The 21,128-nt window shown below is 44.0% G+C and overlaps 1 protein-coding gene across 1 annotated transcript in view; it reads right to left on the bottom strand.

Moving 5' to 3' along the window:
* Positions 1 to 3,794: 3,794 nt before the first annotated feature.
* Positions 3,795 to 21,128, bottom strand: part of TEKT5 (tektin 5) — a 58,312-nt gene continuing 40,978 nt past the window's right edge. Inside the window, exons 6-7 of the mRNA XM_065412166.1 lie at positions 18,205 to 18,359; positions 3,795 to 4,008 (exon numbers count right to left, since the gene is read on the bottom strand). Of these exons, the coding sequence (XP_065268238.1) occupies positions 3,795 to 4,008; positions 18,205 to 18,359 (369 nt within the window). The remainder of the gene's footprint in view (positions 4,009 to 18,204; positions 18,360 to 21,128) is intronic.

The following is a 21,128-nucleotide window of genomic DNA, read 5'->3' as shown; positions in this document are numbered from 1 at the left end:
TCTGAGGCAGAAGTTCTCTAATGAACCAGCAGCTTTTTCCTTACTTTGACAAAGTCCTTTGTTTAAATAAACCAGCTCTTCCTGTGTTTCTTTACCATTGTCACAGGGCTTGAAAACTTGCTCACCGTCCAAGTCTATCTCAATGTAGCCCAGATAGTGGAATATAAATTCTGGGCTATACCTGGGTTTCAGTCAGGAAAGGAAAATGACTGCTTTTTGGCATTCCTCCTATACTTACAGGGAAGCCATTCCAGGAACAGTCAAATTATGCCTTAGAGATTAAGATGGAGCTCTGTGTTATTCTGTGCTTTCCCAGAGGATAGGGTACTCGACTGGAGATCCCAGACTGCCTGTACAGTACTTAGCACAGTGGGATCGCCAGGCACCACAGTAACATATATTAAAATGCACCACAATGGAAACAGCATTTGAGCCTCAGAAAAAGTTTTAGTCACAAAACAACTGTCTCTGAAGCTTCACTCTGAAAGCCACCAATTGCTGTTTGTTTGTAAGATCTGGATTCAAGGCTTGTATTGAGGATCATCACCATAGCAGTGGCCCAAAACATCACCAATACCCCTCCTACCAGAGGAGAATTGTTCCCTACAGGCCATTCATGATTGATGGCTTCCACCATTTCCCTTGGTGAACTATCCCATAGTTCAATGGCTCATAATTGGAACGTTTTCCTTTTAGTCTAAATGTTTTCTTAAATTCAACTATTCATAGTAGTTAGAACCATTTGTATAAGCTTAATTCGTCTCACACCGTGGCATTTATACTCTTTCGATACCTGTGGATAGTTATATCCCCTGCTAGTCATACTTTAGACAAGCTTAATGACCCATTAACTGTGCATAAACTTGATAACTACAGGAGTAAGATGCCTTGCTTTCTGCAGCAGGAAATTCTTAGGTATCTTCAGCTGATTTTAAAAAATGTAAGGCTTTTATTGAATTAAATAGAAAATAATTCCGTAAAAATAAAATCAAACAAATGGCTAAGCAGCAATGGCAGTGTCTGCCCACAAAGAGCTTACAATTTTACAGATTCATGTTCTGCTGCCCCTAAATTTTCAGCATGCCACAGAGTTCTATATTGAGAACACAAACTGCAATAGAGAAGTTGGCAAAGGGACGCTGAAGGCACAGGCAGCTTGGCAGAGGACAGTTGTGGCTTTTGGCCCTTGGGCAGTAGGAAGATAAGCACACTCAGGGCTTGTCAATATGAATGCTTAGTTCACAACAAGCTGTGTTACTAATCTGCGCTGCACTAGCCTGGTGCACGCTAAATGTCCTCCTGCTGTGTGCTAAAATGCCTTTTTCAAAGTGGGGTAAATCAAAGCGCACGGGAACTTTTAGTGCGTGGAGAGGGCCCGCGCAGGCACACAGTGCATGGCAATCTAGTGCAGAGTAGATTCATGCCCCAGCTTGCCGCAAACTGTTTGGTATAGACAAACCCTTAGATTATGTCTACACTGCACAGTTAATCTGGATGATTGGCAGCAAGGCTATCCTAGCCTGGTTGTGAGCATTCCCCCTGCAGTGCGCTCCCCCATGTTACTGTGTCTTCACTGTTTCTGCACTCCCCGTGTCTGTGGGTGTATCCGATGGTTCTTTGTGCTGAGATGCTCTAGGGCTCTCGCTGGAGAACATGTCTGTACTTTGGGGGAGGGGGAACTGTGGGAAGGCACAGGAGGACTTATCAATACTTGGGTGATTTTCCATGTACTCTCACTGCAAATGGGCGGGTTCCAGCCCGAGTTAAAGCAGAGCTTGGGTTCCAACCCATATCACCACCTTTGTAAACTAGCCTGGTCTTAAAGCACTTCCAAACCCAGGTCAGAGGTTTTTCTGTGTGGATGATAGGAGGATTAGGACTAAAACCTAGCTAAGAGCCTGGGTTACCTGGCTATTTGTTCCCAAAAGGATCAGCAATAGAGAGTCAATGTTGACATTTCATATGTTTTGTTTTGGAGTTAACGTTCTGAGCTGAATATGTACAGTTCATATTTCTGAATATTTATGCCACCTGCAGACTCAAACAGATATCACTGTATCAGTCACACTCAGTTCATATGTAAAATATTTTCTTCATATCCACGTGATCAAGAAACTTAATTTTAAAAATTAGGTTTAGATGGAGTCGGTTGGTTTTCACCTCTAGGTGACCAATTTCAGATTCCAAGGCCAGAAGGAACCATTGTGATCATCTAGGCTGACTTTCTATATAACCCAGTGTGATGGGTTGGACGCACCTGTCCGGGATGCCAGCTGATGTACTGGGGTTTCACTGAGCCTCTCCTGCTCCACCAGCCTGGATTCCCTCTCCCTGTTTTGCTGAATTAGGCCCTCCGGCCTCTTGCAGTACACACACAAGTAGGGCCACACCCAGCTGCAGACACAGACTGAACTCCACCTCTGTGTGAGAGGACTCACCCAGCACTCACGTGCACGCCCCTTTTGGGAGATAAATCCAAAATAATACCGTCTTACACTGTATAGAAAAACCTGCACAGCGCAAGCTCATAAAATTTCACCCTCTTCCTATAAAAGGCAGATTTTAAGTGGTCAAAGAGATTACTAAACAAATAAAACAAAACACGCAAAGTAAGTTTGATCGACTAAAGAAATTGGCTACAAATAGTAATTTCTCACCCTAAATATTGTCACAGGCAGATTACAGAGAGTCTTGAAAGTCAGCTGCTCTACCTTCAGCCTGAGACTTCAAGTATTATTACTCACAAGCTAGATGCCCTTCTAGCCTGGGTTCAACTCTTCTTCCCCCAGTTCAGTTCTTGCTTCCAGGTGTTTTTCAGAGTCTCTTTGGGTGGGGAGGCAGAGGAGAGCCACAATGATGTCACTCCCGTGCCTTATATAGCTTTTGTGTATGGCGTGATCCCTTTGTCTTCCAGTGGAAAAAACTGGCAGGGGGTCCAGTACCAGGTGACTCAAACCCATGTCTCTGCAGGGTTGTAGCAGCCATTACTCGCAGGCAGTCTGGTGTATCCACAGGAAGACTAATCTCTTTTTTACAGTCCATTGTCTTTGCTAATGGGCCATCAGCCCTGCCTGGCTTTGTCATTGTTGTACCTGAAAGGCTAGTTCTGGGTGACATCCGAAGTAGTACATTTGAAATACAGATACATGGTTAAAATTCCTAACTTCAGATACAGAAATGATACAGGCATACAAATTGGATAATCGCATTCAGTAAATCATAACCTTTCCATGATATCTTACACAAGCCATCTTGCATAAAGTATATCTGTTATGCCATATCCATATCATAAGCATATTTCCATAAAGAATATGGAGTGTAACGTCACACCCAAGCCATAAAAATTCCCCAAAATAAATTTCAATCCTGCCTAGGTGAGCAGTGACTTGGAGTCATTGCCTTCTAGCTGTTCTGCAACCTGTATGAATCAAGCTTGGTTCATCTGACTCTAGTTCCCAATTGACAGATGTTCACATCACTATAACACTAGATTTGGCAACCATCCGCACCTTTCACCACCAATACATTTACACGCAGATTTTTTTGGACTGTTTTCAAGTTTATCTGCTTCTGTCTGAAATGGTTTCTCATCCTACTACACAGACTGACTGCAGCTGCTGAGAACGAGTTGCTGTAAGGAACGCACTATGACAGTTTTGGTTTTGCTATGTTTATTTCTATTGGGTTGTGGTTTTGTTTTTGTTTTTTTTAAAAAACTAAATGAAAAGTATTTCCTTCATAATTTGCAACCTTTATGTCACATACTGAAAGGATGTAGGAAGACTCGGGCCCTTTCAAGTGTAGCCAACGAGCCGTGGGGTGCTGGGGAAGGTTTTGCGCATGTCCATGCACTTCTTGTCAATGAAGAGGGAATTGGCCTTCACAGAAAGGTCGTGCTCCAGTCTTGCTTTGTTAAGGACCAATAGCTGAAGAGTATCATGGGCCTCTCGCAGGCGCAGCTTCAGGGTCTGTAATGTGTCATCTATAGTAAACACTTCATTGACGAGTCTGAAAAGGGAAGAGGAGACAAGTTACCCAAATGCCTAACAAACCCTTTCCATGGTCTGTTCTTCAGGGTGATGGATGGCCAGGTTTTGCCTGCAGGACTTAGGGGATTTAAGTGTTAAAAAGAAGCTTTTGAATTGGACTGAGCACCTGGTAGGAAGGGGAGCCCCTTCAACAGCAGCTTGGGCTGCCCTGCGTTGAGACAGTTTGTGAGAATAACTTTCTCTCTCCCCCGTTGCCAATTGTCAATGCAGCATTTCCAGGGATGTCACTGCAGTGTCAACCCCCTATTAGCTGGTGTTGTAGTGCAGTGGTTCTCAAACTAGGGCTGATGCTTGTTCAGGGAAAGCCCCGGGCGGGTTTGTTTACCTGCTGCGTCCACAGGTTTGGCCGATTGCGGCTCCCACTGGCCGCGGTTCACCGCTCCAGGCCAATGGGGGCTGCGGAAGCGGCGCAGGCCGAGGGATGTGCTGGCCGCCCTTCCCGCAGCCCCCTTTGGCCTGGAGCGGCAAACCGCGGCCAGTGGGAGCCGCGATCGGCCAAACCTGCGGACACAGCAGGTAAACAAACCGGCCTGGCCCACCAGGGGTTTTCCCTGAACAAGCGGTGGCCCTAGTTTGAGAATCACTGTTCTGGTGTATTTCTGGGCTGGATGTTGTTGAACGTGTGCAGCTTTGGAGATCATACAGGATAGCCCCTCGTCAGTCAATTCTGTCAGTTGCTCAAAGCACATTTCTGTTTTCTTACTCTGTAAAATAATAAACAGCAGTTTTCCCAGGATCCACCTTAATTTACCATATAAGAGTATTCCCAGTTGCTGCAGTAAAATGTACAGCAAAGCTAACTTTCCTTTATTAATTAGTAGTTTATCTAATTCCTTCAGCTGTACTGTTGGCAGCACACCAAGTCAGAGAACCAGTGCCAATATTAACACTTCCTTCTAAATAAACAGCAAACTCTGATAACATTTTCAGCTTTTAAAGGGTGTTTCAATGGGTATTTTCTTCCTCTAGCTATATCAGTTGAGCTTTTGGGTTGAATTATCCTTGTTTTTAACCATATGAGAGGAAACAACCAATACAAATTATTCCAGGAGCATAAATCCTTCAAGTAGGGAAATAGACAGTAAATGGTTTTACATTAGCTAGATGGGAGTTCACGAGCTGGATTGTATAATTTTTAGCCCAGTAAATCTCTGTTTAACTCAGAGTTTTGCCCATGTAAGGACTTCATGACTTGGATTCAGATGATTGTATGAACAAAGGCTGGGGGAGCAAGACTGGGTAAAATGACTTGCAAACCTGCAATTGTACCTCAAACTGACAACCTGCTACTGATCCTTTCATGGAGGGTCAGGATATTTTCCCTATGCGTTTATACTGCTACTGGTTCAGATTGAGGCCAGAAGCTGAAGTGATGAATACCGTAAGAATTGCTTCCTTAGCAATAGTTTGAGCCTTTTCAAGTGGGGGGGGGGGGAGGGGGAAACACTGGAAATCTCTTGCAGACCCAGATTATGTGGATAGCTCAGATATACTTTGGGGAAGCATCTAAATATTTGGGTATTTATCTGCAAATATCCTGAGTTTGGGGGGTTTGGAACCTCTTCTATCTAAACTGGACTTGGACAAGAGAACAGACTCATGAACTATCCAGTGCTTCCTGATTTCTCTCAGTTCTTAAAGCCCATGACAATTGAACATAAGAACAGCCATGTTGGGTCAGACTAAAGGTCCATCTAGCCCAGTATCCTGTCTTCCAATAGTTGCCAATGTCAGGTGCCCTTGAGGGAATGAACAGAACAGGTAATCATCAAGTGATCCATCCCGTCACTCATTCCCAGCTTCTGCTAGAGGCTAGGGACACCATCCCTGCCCATCCTGGCTTATAGTCATTGATGGACCTATCCTCCATGAACTTATCTAATTCTTTTTTGAACCCTGTTATAGTCTTGGCCTTCACAACATCTCTGGCAAGGAGTTCCACAGGTTGACTGTGCGTTGTGTGAAAAAAATACTTCCTTTTGTTTGTTTTAAACCTGCTGGTTTTGGTGGCCCCTAGTTCTTGTGTTATGAGAAGGAATAAATAGCACTTCCTGATTTACTTTCTCCACACCAGTCATGATTTTATAGACCTCTATCATATCCCCCCTTAGTGATCTCTTTTCCAAGCTGAAAAGTCCCAGTCTTCTTATTCTCTCCTCATACGGCAGCCGTTCCAGACCCTAATCTTTTTTGTTGCCCTTTTCTGAACCTTTTCCAATTCTAATATATCTTTTTTGAGATGGGGCAACCATATCTGCGTGCAGTATTCAAGGTGTGGGTGTACCATGGATTTATATAGAGGCAATATGATATTTTCTGTCTTATTATCTATCCCTTTCTTAATGATTCCCAACATTCTGTTCACTTTTTTGACTGACACTGCACACTGAGTGGATGTTTTCAAAGAACTATCCACAATGACTCCATGATCTTTCTTGAGTTGTAACAGCTAATTTAGAACCCATCATTTCATATGTATAGTTGGGATTATGTTTTCCAATGTGCATTACTTTTCATTTATCAACATTGAATTTCATCTGCCATTTTGTTGCCCAGTCACCCAGTTTTGAAAGATCCTTTTGTAGCTCTTCACAGTCTGACTGGGACTTAACTATCTTGAGTAGTTTGGTATCATCTGCAAATTTTGCCACCTCACTGTTTACCCTTTTTCCAGATCATTTATGAATATGTTGAATGGGACTGGTCCCAGTACAGAGCCTTGGGGGACACCTCTCTCCATGCTGAAAACTGACCCTGTATTCCTACCCTTTGTTTCCTGTCTTTTAACCAGTTACCAATCCATGAGAGGACCTTCCCTCTTATCCCATGACAGCTTACTTTGCTTAAGAACCTTTGGTGAGGGACCTTGTCAAAGGCTTTCTGAAAATCTAAGTACACTATATCCACTGGATCCCCCTTGTCCACATGCCTGTTGACCCCTTCAAGGAATTCTAGTAGATTGGTGAGGCATGATTTCCCTTTACAAAAACCATGTTGACTCTTCCCCAACAAATTATGTTAATATGTGTGTCTGACAATTTTGTTCTTTACTATAGTTTCAAGAAGTTTACCCAGTACTGAAGTCAGGCTTACCGGCATGTAATTGCCAGGATCACCTCTGGAGCCCTTTTTAAAAATTGGTGTCACATTAGCTACCCTCCAGTCATTTGGCACAGAAGCTGTTTTAAATGATAGGTTACAAACTACAGTTAGAAGTTCTGCAATTTCACATTTGAGTTCCTTCAGAACTCTTGGGTGAATACCATCTGCTCCTGGTGACTTATTACTATTTAGTTTATCAATTTGTTCCCAAACCTCCTGTAGTGACACCTCAATCTGGGACAGTTCCTCAGATTTGTCACCTAAAAAAAATGGCTCAGGTTTGGGAATCTCCCTCACATCCTCAGCCGTGAAGACTGATGCAAAGAATTCATTTAGTTTCTCCACAATGGCCTTATCATCCTTGAGTGCTCCTTTAGCATTTCGATCGTCCAGTGGCCCCACTGGTTGTTTAGCACGCTTCCTGCTTCTGATGTACTTAAAAAAAATTTTTGCTTTTACTTTTTGAGTCTTTGGCTAGTTGTTCTTCAAATTCTTTTTTGGCCTTCCTAATTATATTTTTACACTTCATTTGCCGGAGTTTATGCTCCTTTCTATTTTCCTTACTAGGATTTAACTTCCTCTTTTTAAAGGATGCCTTTTTGTCTCTCACTGCTTCTTTTACTTTGTTGTTTAGCCACAGTGGCACTTTTTTAGTTCTCTGTTTTTTAATTTGGGGTATATATTTAAGTTGAGCCTCTATTATGGTGTCTTTAAAAAGTGTCCATGCAACTTGCAGGGATTTCCCTTTTGGCACTGTAGCTTTTAATTTCAGTTTCACTAACTTCCTCATTTTTGCGTAGCCCCCCTTTCTGAAAATAAATGCTACAGTGTTGGGCCACTGTGGTGTTTTCCTCACCACAGGGATGTTAAATTTAATTATATTATGTTCACTATTACCAAGTGGCCCAGCTATATTCACCTCTTGGACCAGATCCTGTGCTCCACTTAGGACTAAATCAAGAATTGCCTCTCCTCTTGTGGGTTCCAGGACTAGCTGCTCCAAGAAGCAGTCATTTAAGGTGCCAAGAGACTTTATCTCTGCATCCCATCCTGAGGTGACATGTACTCAGTCAATATGGGGATAGTTGAAATCGCCCATTATAATTGAGTTTTTTATTTGTATATCCTCTCTAAACTTCCTGAGCATTTCATAGTCACTATCACCATCCTGGTCAGGTGGTCAGTAATATATCCCTACTGTTATATTATTATTAGAGCATGGAATTACTATCCATGGAGATTCTATGGTAAAGTTTGGTTCGTTTAAGATTTTTACTTCGTTTGATTCTACTCTTTCTTTCACATAGTGCCACTCCCCCACCAGCATGACCTGTTCTGTCCTTCCAATATATTTTGCACCCTGATATTACTGTGTCCCATTGACTATCCTCATTCCACCAAGTTTCTGTGATGCCTATTATATCAATATCCTCATTTAATACAAGGCACTCTAGTTCACTCATCTTATTATTTAGACTTCTAGCATTTGTATACAAGCACTTTAAAAACTTGTCACTTTTTAGTTGTCTGCCATTACATGATGTAATTGAATGGGCCTCTTTCTCATTTGACTGTTTCTCGTCAGATCCTACCTGTATTTTATCATCTTCCATCTTCTCCTCCTTACTAAGACATAGAGAATCTCCATTCATAGATCCTCCCCTAAGGGATGTCTCTACGCACCTGTCGGCTTTCCCTGAGCCCTTAGTTTAAAAACTGCTCAATGACCTTTTTAGTTTTAAGTGCCAGCAATCTGGTTCCATTTTGGTTTAGGTGGAGCCAACCTTCCTGTATAGGCTCCCCCTTTCCCAAAAGTTTCCCCAGTTCCTACTAAATCTAAACCCCTCCTCCCTACACCATCGTCTCATCCACGCATTGAGACCCTGCAGTTCTGCCTGTCTGTCTGGCCCTGTGCATGGAACTGGAAGCATTTCAGAGAATGCTACCATGGAGGTCGTGGACTTCAATCTCTTACCTAACAGCATAAATTTGGCCTCCAGGACATCTCTCCTATCCTTCCCTATGTCATTGGTACATACCAGCACCTCCCTAGCACTACACACAAGTCTATCTAGATGTCTCAAGAGATCCGCAACCTTCGCACTAGGCAGGCAAGTCACCATGCAGTTCTCCTGGTCATCGCAAACCCAGCTATCTAGGTTTCTAATGATTGACTCCCCCATAACTATTATCTATCTCTTCCTAATAACTGGAGATCCCTCCCCTGGAGAGGTATCCTCCGTGCAAGAGGATACCACAACATCATCTGGAAGGAGGGTCCCAACTATGGGATTGTTTCCCTCTACTCCAGTTGGATGTTCTCCTTCCCTGAGACTTTCATTCTCCTCAACAGCACAGAGGCTGTCAGACCAGGCAGGGGTGGGACTGTTCTACTGTGTCCTGGAAAGTCTCATCTATGTACCTCTCTGTCTCCCTTAGCTCCTTCAGTTCAGCCACTCTGGTCTCCGAAGCCCGTATATGGTCTCTAAAGGTCAGGGACTCCTTGCACCAAATGCACACATACTCCACCTGCCCATAGGGCAGGTAATCATACATGCTGCATTGGGTGCAATAAACTGGGTAGCCCCCACTCTGTTGCTGGACTTCTGCCTGCATTCTTTTTTTACTCCTGCAGCTTGTTCCTTTGTTGATGTTTTATTTTTATCAGGGGGTGTTTTTGGCTTTAAGTTTAAAGAATGTTAAGATTATCTAGCCCCCCCCCCCCCCACACACACACACACACACTCTCCCATTTCCTTTTCTACTTCTGCACCAAACACGAAGCACAACTTCCTAGTAGATAAACCACTTCAGACGATCATGCAAGAAACCTTGGCTTTCTGAGGAGGCCTGATATAGTAGCAAAAAAGAGGGGGGGGGGGATGGCAGATGCATGCAAGCAGGGAGATGTCCAAGAACATAAAAGGATGATCTATATCAAATCCCTGGCCGACAGAATCAAGGATTGCCTAAAGTACATCAGTCTGCGTCCTGCCTACAGAGCTATCACGCACCTGGCTGGCAGCCATGAACAGCCTTCTAACATCCCCATAGTGAAACCAGATGGCTCTCCCTGCTCATCGATGGATGAGGTCCGGGATAGATGGAAAACACATTATGAAAGCATGCTGAATCCAGACCTGGTGACAGCTCTCCAGAGCTACGTGACCTGGCAACCCACACAGCTGTGGACCCAGGGATGAACATTGATCCTCTGTGTAAAAAGTCGTACAAAAGCTACTAAATGGATATGCTGCTGAAGCCGAGGGTGTTCCAATCGAGTCACTCAAAGATGCCTCTGAACCAGTGAGCATTGGCCTGCCTCAACTGTTCTTAAAAGTGTGGGCATCAGGCAAAGTACCAGCAGACTAGAAAGGTGCCCTCATAATGTCCCTGTACCAGGGCAACGGATCTCACATTGAGAGTGACAACTACAGATTGATCTCATTGCTGTTATGCCCTGGAAAGGTCTTTGCTGAGCAGGATGCAGCCTCTCCTTAACAGACATAGTTGTCCACAGCAATCGGGTTTCACAGCTGGGCGGTTGACAATGGGCACTGTCTTTATCCTTCAGCTCCTGGCTAAGCTGCACTGAGAATTTAACCCCCCCCACACTCCCCCCGCTTCATGTGGCATATATTGAAATCAAAACAGCTTTTGATTCAGCTGACCAATCAGCACGTTGGCTCGTAGTGAAAGGAGCTGGCATTCTAAATCTGCTGATCTTCACAAAGGTGCCACTGTGAGAGTGCACGTTGGTTCCCAGCTACATTTCTGCATGACCTCAGGTGTGCCGCAGGGATGCATTCGCACCCCAGTACTATTCTGTAGAGCCATCAGCTGGATATTAGAACTTGCCGCTACTCCTGTCTGAATCTAGGTTGGTCAAGAAGTGCTCACTGACCAAGACACTGAGAACTCTGCTTTGCTTGTGGAGAAGTCAGAGAATTTCAGTCCCACCTCCAACGTCTCAAGACACTGTCCCCATGCTGGGGCTGAATGTTTCATGGCAGGAGATCAAGGGTCAGAACCTCGGGGCTGGGCCATCAGAACCCCTGGTGCAGGCAGGGTCATGTAGCACAGAGATCCCTGACAAGTTCATCAACCTGGGCTGCAAGCAGAGTTCAGTCACAGCAAACCAGATGTTCTTCGATGAATAGGTCTTGCTGTCTCCTGCATGAAGTCCATGTCCTGCTGTGAGGTGGGGCATCAGTACAACAGCACCCCACTCTGGCCAAGCATGGCACAGCCCCTGCACTCTCAGCCCAGTGGGGCTGTCAGTCTATTCCTGGTGCCCAGGAGTCTGAAAACCCTTTCTTCACTCCCAAGTCTGTCAGGGGGCTGGTAGGGGACCCCAGGCCCGCCTACTCCCCTGGGTTCCAGTTCAGGATACTCGAGCTAGATAAGCAGGATAGGGCTGATTGACTCTGACAGTGCCCCCCTGAGTTTCTCCCTACCTGCCCCTGGATTCTGCAGTCTCTCCTGCCTGTCGGTCAGTTTGTCCCCTCCTGGGCTGTTGTCTCTGGGCGGCTCTTTAATAGCTTGCTGGCAGGAGCTCCTTTCTCCAGCCTGCTTACTTGTCTGGTGTCCACCCCGCCCCTCTGCTTCCCTGCCCTTTTATCCTCCAGCTGCTGTGAGGCTTCCAATCAGCAGTGCTTGGCGTGCCTGTATTAGCCCTTTGGTTGCTGGGCTAGCATGGGGTACATACACCCCATGACACTCGCTTATGCCATTGTGCTGAGACAAAGTTCAGGATTTATCAAATGTGCATGTACAGCCTATATTGCTATACAGATCAGAAACCTGGGCCCACTTACAGGCAGACTTGAAGTGGCTAGAGGCATTCCATATGCTCTAGTAGTACCAAATCATGAGCATTAAGTTGTTTGACTTTGTGTCAAAATCTCATAGAGACTGGCCTTCTTTCAATCACTCATTATATTTAAAAGCAGCAGTGCTGTCTGGCTATGTCACCAGCACACCGTGCTCTCAAACTCTCCATCAATGCGTGTACGGGTGCATGCCCTGAGCCTACCTGGTGCCACCCATAGGGCTGCCTCAGAGATTGGTGGATTCGCAGGATTGAGCCAGATCTGGGAACTTCACTGCACAATGCCTGGCGTGATGCACCAGCCAGAATGATGACAGTTAATTGCAACAGTCCTCAATAGACTGTGCACATTTCATGATGACAGTCTTTGCCAGAGATATTTATTAAGCTGAAAATAAAGTACTATGTGGCCTATCTGATCTCTTTACAGTATTTCCACCATCCAGGAATTGAATTACTAGAAGGCCAGATTTCATTTTAGCTTCATAAATGTCTCCCAGAAAAATCTAAAAAGGCTTTGAAAGTTTAATATATGAATACTAGACCCTGTGCACACCCTTTGCAAAGTTGCTGAACATTTTCTAGTGTCCAAAATGAAATGGTGTTTGGGTTGAGTTTGTCACGTTCTGCTCAGCTCATTTCATCAGAACCAACCAGCGCAGCTGTGGTTTTCATGAATCTTTTATGATCCTATAACTGTGTTTGAAATGCAGTAATTATGACTTCAGCATGTTTACAATCAAATTGTGATAGAAGCTAAAAAGCTTCCTCAACTGAGTTACATCTCTAACTTTACCAAGCATAGTTAGTGTCACAGCTCACCAAGGGTGGACACGGTTGTATCATTATATAAGTGTTTATACTTGTACAGCTTATACTGTGAAAGTGGAATTCTTCAGCTATCCCTTGATGCGAGGATGACCTCTGCTAAGGGGGTTCACAAGTGGCTGAGGAGCCCAATTAATGCCCTCTAGATTTTCCCATAGAAGTGACAGGTGTAATCTTGGAGGAGACAGTTGTTGGCTGGAGCGTTGTGCCCTTTCTTTCCTCCTTTGTCGCTTCTCTGTCTCATGAGCACGTCTGTTCCCCTCGAAGTGAGCTGTGGCATGGTGTGGCGCCACTGTGTTCTGTTCCATGCCGAGTCCTCCCAGTTTGTTGGGTGGATGCCTCCCTTTTTAAGATGTATTTTCTGTATGTCTTTGAAGCACTTCCACTGCCCTCTGCGAGCCCTTCTTCCCTGACTTAACTGAGAGAAGAGAACTTGCTTCGGGAGGCGGGTGTCAGGCATATGTACACAGTGGCCAGCCCAGCAGAGTTGGTGTTTCATGACCTGCACTTCTATACTGGTGATGTTGGCTACAGAGAGAACACTGATGTTAGTGCATCGGTCTTCCCAGTTGATCCTGAGAATTCTCCTGAGGCAGCGCCACTCCAGCCCCTTGAGATGTCATCTGTAGGTTACCCAGGTCTCACACCCATAGAGAAGGGTGGGGATGACAACTGCCTTGTAAAACAAGAGCTTGGTGCCTGTTTGCAGATCCCTATCATTGAAGACTCATTTGAGTAGTCTTCCAAAAGATGTGCTGGCACGGCAGATCCTGTATTCAATTTCTGTGTTAGTGATGGCTGTTTGGGAGAGGTGGCTGCCAAGATATGGAAAATGGTCCACATTCTCCAGGGTTTCTCCGCTGATGGTGATTTGTGGAGTATGAAGAGTAGTTTGTGCAGGTGGGGGCTGGTAGCATACCTTGGTTTTCCCAATGTTGAGAGAGAGAGAGACCCAGGCTGTGATAGGCATCTGCAAAAAAGGTTTAGAACTTCATTCTGTAACTGGCAAAATGATTCCTCTAACCAACAAAAATGTGAGGCTTATCACATGCTCAAATCCAAAGTCTAAAGGAGGCTACATGACATCAAAAATAAGTGGTAGCAAGAGAAGACCTCTGAGATCGAGGGTTTCATAGACCAGGATAACTTGAGAAGCTTCTTTCAAGCTCCAAAGGCCCAACCCTCTTACATTTCCAGGATGGCTCCACCCTCCTCAATGACAATGCAGCTGTTAAACAATGCTGGAAGGAACACTTTGGGAGCCTACTAAATCGTGAATCCACAGTCTCTGAAGACACCATCGAGTCTATTCCACAACACTCGGTAATGGAACACTTTGACGATCCCCCATCTTCTGAGGAAGTCCGGCGTGCCGTCACCCAGACACAAAAATCAAGACACCAGGCCCAGACAGCATCCCAGCTGAGGTTTTTAAAGCTGGTGGAACAATGCTCAAGCACATACTTTGCCAGCTCCTCGACAAAATCTGGACCTGCGAAGAAATTCCACCTGACTTTAAGAATGCCAACATGTTACAATATTCAAGAAAAGGGACAAATCTTTGTGCGGGAACTACACAGGTATTGCCCTCCTCTCCATCGCAAGGAAGATCTTTGCCTGGATCCTACTGAACCGCCTTCTCCCCCTTACCAAGGAACTGCTCCCGAATCACAGTATGGCTTCAGGCCATCCCAAGGCATAACTGACGTGATCTTCATGGCACGACAGTTTCAGGAGAAGTGTAAAGAGCAACACCAGGAACTGTTCATGGCATTCATCAAGCTAACCAAGGCCTTTGACTCTGTCAATCGTGATGCCCTATGGAAGGTGTTGTGTAGGTTTGGCTGTCCACAGAAATTCATTTCCATCACCAGATGACTACATGATAGGATGACTGCCACCATTCTGTGCAACAGCTCAGAGACTGAACCATTCAACATGCACACTGGTGTCAAGCAGGGCTGTATCGTTGCTCCAATGCTCTTCTCCATTTACCTTGCCATAATCCTGATTCTCATCCATGGAATTGGGATTGAGTATCGTATGGATGGTCAACTCCTCAATCTCTGATGTCTCCAAACAAAATTTAAGAGCACGAGAATTGGCATCAATAAGCACATGACTGCATCATTCGAAAGTGGAATAAAGCTATACAGTAACTCCTCACTTAACATTGTAGTTATGTTCATTTCATTTAAAGCTGCATTTTTCAGGATGTTGAGTGAATTCAATTTCCCCATAAGAATTAATGTAAATAGGGGGGAGTTAGGTTCCAGGGATTTTTTTTTTTTTTTTTGCCAGACAAAAGGCATTATATACATTTTAAACAATTTTAAACAATCAATTTAATACTACAATCATCACTGCTGAGTATGAAGCTTGGTTGAGGTGGTGGAGTCAGAGAGTGGAAGAGGATGGATTGTCCGGCTGCTCCTCTTGCTGTTCTTGCAAGCACAGGCACTGACTTTGCCGGGGGCAGGGGGCTCAACTCTTGGCCCATCCACTCCACCCCTTCCCCCAAGCCCCCACCCTTGACCCGCCTCTTCTCCCCCCCCACCTCCTCCCCCTTTACTTCACACGCTGTATCCTCGCTCCTCCCCCCTTTCCTCCCCTCCCTTCTGAACGCTGCTAGCCAGCTGATTGCCATGGGCAGGAGGGAGGGGGGAGGCGGGCCGAGTCCTCGCTCCTCCCCCCTCCCTCCTGCCTGCGGCAATCAGCTGGCTTGCGGCGTTTAGGAGGGAGGAGCAAGGATTCGGCGCGCAGGCTCCCCCTGCCTCCTAAACGCCGCAAGCCAGCTGATTGCCGCGGGCAGGAGGCAGGGGGAGGAGGGGGAAGGTGCTGATCTGCGGGGTCTGACGGCAGATGGGAGGCGCGGGGGGGAGGGCATAGGGAGGCTGCCAGCTGTGGAGAAAGCAGGCAGCCAAACAACGTAAGAGTGGAGCATTGCACAACTTTAAATGAGCATGTTCCCTAATTGATCAGCAACGTAACAACGAAACAAGGTTAACCGGGACGACTTTAAGTGAGGAGTTACTGTACTGTAATAAGGCACCTTCATACCATAACTGCATCCACTAGGCATAGTATTGGTATAAGTATTTTGTTGGTTTTTTTTTTTTTTTAAATCCACACTTATCTAAAATAATTGTACTGGTACTAAATCTGTGTATAGGCCAGGCCTAAGTTGCTTTAGCTGAGTCTGAAAAGCCAAATATTGTGAAGCTCTTAATCTGTGACCCAGGTTGATGGGGCTTTGAAACAATCTGGTTTTGACACCCATCTGAATTTTGTCCTCTTAAGTTTGCTCATTTGTCACAGTCTGGCTCCGATTCAGCAAAGCAGCTAACCACATGCTTACATCCCATTGAAGTCAATAGGACTTGAGTGCTTTGTTGACTCAGGAACCATAGTTGTAATTCTGGAGCATCAATAGCATGCCTGATGCAGTGGAGAGCCCAAAGGATGAAGTGGCCCCTCTCCAAAGAGCTTACGTTCGAAATCAGGCAAGCCATGCAGTTCAGATACACAAAGCCCCGTTGGAGGTCAGTCTTAGTGATGCAGGGTTTTGGAGGGAAGAGGGACGGTTGATAAATATTTTTCTCTAGTGGACTTTCATCAGCAAATTTTCAAGGTGTGTGTTTAAGGAATCATTTTAAAGGAGAAGGTGGTGGTTCAATGCTACAGAAGATCAAAAGGTTTCAAGTACAAGGAGGCAGTAAAGAAAAATGGCACAAAGAGTGGAAGAGAGATGAAAGGGACCTTCAGGAGAGTAGCTTGCGGAAAACAAGCACAAGCAGTGAGATCCTATCATCTAGGTATGGTAAATGGCAAATCATTATCATCGCTGTGGGCTATCTTGGCAATCACCCAAGGCCTCTGAGTAAAGGCACGATTTGAGCTAGAGGTGAATGTTTATGCTCACCTGTTTTTCTTGTAAGGGGAAATACAGAACAGTGGCTGATCCTATGAGACTGCAGCTTATCTGTACATGTAATAAAAGTCTAGTTTGTTTCATATGACAGCAGCTGCAGAAAGGAAACTCTTGCTGAGGTAATATCCAATTCTAGAGCCAAAGCAGTTCCCCCACCCCCCTCTTGGATTTGTGAATTTCATAAGATTAAGCCGCCTAATATGTGGACATGCTCAGAAGAATTTCAAAGCCATCCATACCGATGCCTGAGGAGGCATGTACCGTTGAAAAAATATACTATATTCCACAATTCATGGGTCAGTGAGTTGGAGGGAAAAGTATGAAGGTGATAGTATAATGAACGATTCACTACTACATCCCAGTTTGAAAAAAGGCTATTTGATCTGACACGGTACAGTTTTAAAAAAATAACTAAATACCTATGCCCAACCACTACATGTATTATTAATCCGCTTATCCTATGTGAAGCTGCTGCATACACCATTTGTTTTTTTCCTTTGGACTAAAATCAAACAGGCATTGTTGCACAGCTTTTAATAAAAACCTGCAAAATTCTTCCTGCTGGAGTCTGAAGTGCTCTCTATCTACTGGAGAAATACTGAGTGTTGGTATCCCACCATTACTTGAGAAAACCAGGACTGCCTGTTCTGAAGGTAACATTTAAAGGTTTTAGATACTGGATGAAGTTCAGCAGGAAACTTTTTGCACATAGATGGTGTGCTCCAAATGAGCAGGAGAAGAGGGAAAAAGTTGGACCGCCTCATGAGCCTCTAGAGAAGGAGTGGAAACCTCCTAGGTTGCACAAATCTATGACCACAGAAAACACTGTACACAAAAGTAACTGCATATGCAGAGCATCTGTTTAAAAGGTGATCATTAAAGTGACTAGATAATGTATAAAAGCATTGGAGAATTACTTCAGGGTTTTGAGAGCTGATCTCATGCTATTATGTATAGCTAAGTTTTAGATGGGGACCAGCTATCAATCATTTGTAATAAGTTTTTTTTAGTATGGTACAGAGATACAGGCTCACCAGGATAAATGTTATTTAAAACTTAACATTTTTAAATTAAGCAATTGTTGAAGAGAACCTAATATTACCTATTGAATAGGCTTGCAAAACAGTTCAGTAAACAGAAATCAAATACAGGACTGAATCTCAAGACAGGCCAGCCACCTGCAACACACTGAAGGTAGGAGGACTTCAATGGGAATTGCACATGCTCAGAATCTCAAGTTTGGGCCCATGGTTTGAATTTGGACATACTTGGTCTGGATTTATACCTCTTTCTTCTAGGTCTTACAATTTTAATTAGTTATTATCATCTAACCAACATCATTCTAATCTTGAAGTATTGTGTGACTTCTCTCTTTGCGGGAACTGCATTCATGAAATAGCCCAGAGTTAATCCATCCCTAGAACTACCATCTGAGAAATGGGTAAACCAGAGCATGCACTTACTTAAATTGAGGTATGTCACGGCAAAGTTCTACATTGGGTCGTCTTGTTCTTCCTTCTAGACGGGTCTGAGCTACTTTCAGTGGGCACTCCTTTGCCATTATAGCTCTCTCCAGCAACATGATTGTATTTTCTGTCTGGAAGATTTCTTGAAGTGTCTGAATAAAACAGAGCATTTTTATAGGCCTCACCATATACTTATTTGGAATTCTACACTATTACCCTTCCCTACTTCAGTTTATATGTAAGCATTTCTGTTGAGCTATATATGAGCAGCAAAATTAGCCCAACATATGGACAGCAGCTTCCAGAGCTAAGGGGAATATTTTCCACTGTTCTCAAAGGGATAATGAACAGAAGATAGGAATCCCTATGCAAATATGTTTGTCCCTTTTCTGTGTAAAGATCATGATTAATGGGAGCTCTGAGCCTAGAACAAGAGGAAAATGTGCTCATAGGAACTTAGAAACATGCTTTCTGGGAACATTGTTCCAATGTTTAAATATCCTCACCAGTAAAAAATGTATGCCTAATTTCTGGTCTGAATTTGTCTCACTTCAACTTCCAGCCCCTGGATCATGGCATGCCTTTCTCTGCTAGATTGAAAGGCCCATTATCATTTTCTGCCCATGTAGGTACCTATAGACTGTAATCAAGTCACCCCTTAACCTTCTCTTTGTTAAGTTAAGTAGATAGTCAGTCATTATAAGGTATGTTTTCTAATCCTTTAAACATTCTTGTGGTGGTTCTCTGAACCCTCTCCAATTATCAACATCCTTCTTGAACTGTCGACACCAGAACTGGACACCATATTCCAGCAGCACATGCACCAGTGCCAAATACAAAGGTTAAATAATCTCTCTACTCCTACTCAAAATTCCCCTTCTTATGTAGCTGGAGGATTGCACTAGCCCTTTCGGTCACAACACTTCACCAGGAGCTCAAGTGCAGCAGATTATCCACTATGACCCCCCCCCCAGAAAAAATCTTTTTCAGAGTCACTGCTTCCTAGGATAGAGTCCCCCATCCTGTAAGTATGGCCTACATTCTTTGTACCTAGATGTATACATTTGCATTTAGTCATATTAAAATGCATATTGTTTGCTTGCGCCCGGCTTGTGTATCAGTGAACTGATCTCTTAATTATTTACCGCTCTCCCAATTGTTGTCATTTGCAAACTTTACCAGTGATTATTTTGTTTTCTTCCAGGCCATTGATAAAAATGTTCAATAGCTGTTAAATAGAATGTTGGGTTCTGTTTTGTCCTTGTTTTTCCTAGGTCTGACGTCACATTGCCTCGCTGATTACAGGACCAACTATAAACCTTTGAAAAGTCAAAATGATCATGGAATGTGCACTGTCTCAACCCCACGCCATCAGCAGGAAAGAAGCCCCTCAGCAACATGAGGTCTATAGGCCTGGGGGTTGGAATCCACAGATTCCTCTTTGAAACTGATCTCCTCTACCACAGCAGAAGTTGCTGCTGGAAATGACAAAGCTAGTGAACAGTTCAGGGTTATCAGACTCTGGTTTTATTTTTAAAATGTGCAATTTCTAATTAAAACTAGCTAGTTTCTGACATCACTTGTTGTTAATCAGTAATAAATCTCCTAAATTAAGGCAACCAGGTATCTTCGTTCCATATTGCATTGGTTTAATACTGAAGAGAGTGTCTGTCCCTTCCTCTGAGGGACACATGAGAACACACACAGAATAGTCAAGTGGAGGCCCCTACAATTGCATCTCAGAAAGCTATGTCAATTATTTGCAGTCATTTCTAGCAACACCAGAGCACTCTGGTAAATCCACCTGAAAACAAGCCATATCTTTCCAATTGCAGACTGGGAGTTTTGTAAACAAAATGGAGTGTAAGTTCCTTAGACTGGCTCCTAAATGTGCAGAAGTAAAACACAGAGCTTTTCTGGGAAACAATTTCTAATAATGTCATACTGTCTAAAGCCAGTTTCAAAGAGGACTTCGTTAGAGTAATGGGTTAGAGATTTACAGGAATTTATTTCCCTTTTGCTCCATTCTCCAATTTGCTCCCACATCAAAAAGATGCAGCTTGAGCATTGGAAGTGTTGCACAGGTGCTCATAGACATGGATAAGCTACCATTTTCATTCCAAGCTTACCCTGATTTCCTTATTTCTACCCGTGTCATGGTGTCAGAAATCTTAGGACAGTGACCCAATTTGGCCCCTTGAATACCACTGCATACTCCAAATGTTTCAGCAATCCCTTGTGCAAGAACACATGAATCACATTCACTCTTTCACACTGGAGCTGAATTCAGAAGTTTTCGAAAACTCCTCTCTAAACAGAGCAAAAAAAAAAGCAGTTTTTGTGCAAAGCCAACCTTTTTTCAAATGGAAGTAGCCCTAAAGGGGAGATGCCAGTGCAGTTAGAGCAGCATAATTTTAAACTGTAAAGTAGCATGATTGCCTCCAATAACAGTATCTTTCATGCCTTAGAGCCTGTAGGCTCTTTGATTTAAACTATAATAAAAATAGGAAAAACAGCAGGGAAAAATCGAAATTTTGTCTTGCCTGTACAGTGGCAGATGCAATTATAAGTAAGGTAACATGTTCTATCCACTGCGTTATGATGCATTAATTTCACCGATCCTAAATCTTCATAGCCAATGTGATCAACCCATTACTTGACACTCTTATAATCTGTATTGAGGCATCAATGTGACTAGTAATTGAAGTCCTTTTTATCCACAAAACGGGTACAGCACATGCATTGACCGTACAATCTTCTTCAGGTTGCCTCACCCTGGACCTGGAGGTGACAGTCTTTAGCGGTGGGAGGATATGTAAACTTGAGTGCCCATTTAGATTCCTTGCCTCTTTTTGGCTGAGACTGCCAAGCGTGAGTGATTTTTGCAACCCTTAGCCCAATTTTACACTCTAAATTAATCC

This window comes from Emys orbicularis, chromosome 10 (assembly GCF_028017835.1).
Source record: "Emys orbicularis isolate rEmyOrb1 chromosome 10, rEmyOrb1.hap1, whole genome shotgun sequence".
NCBI classification, from domain to species: Eukaryota; Metazoa; Chordata; order Testudines; family Emydidae; genus Emys; species Emys orbicularis.
The sequence above is the reverse complement of the archived record's forward strand: the minus strand, read 5'-3'. Positions and strand labels throughout refer to the sequence as shown.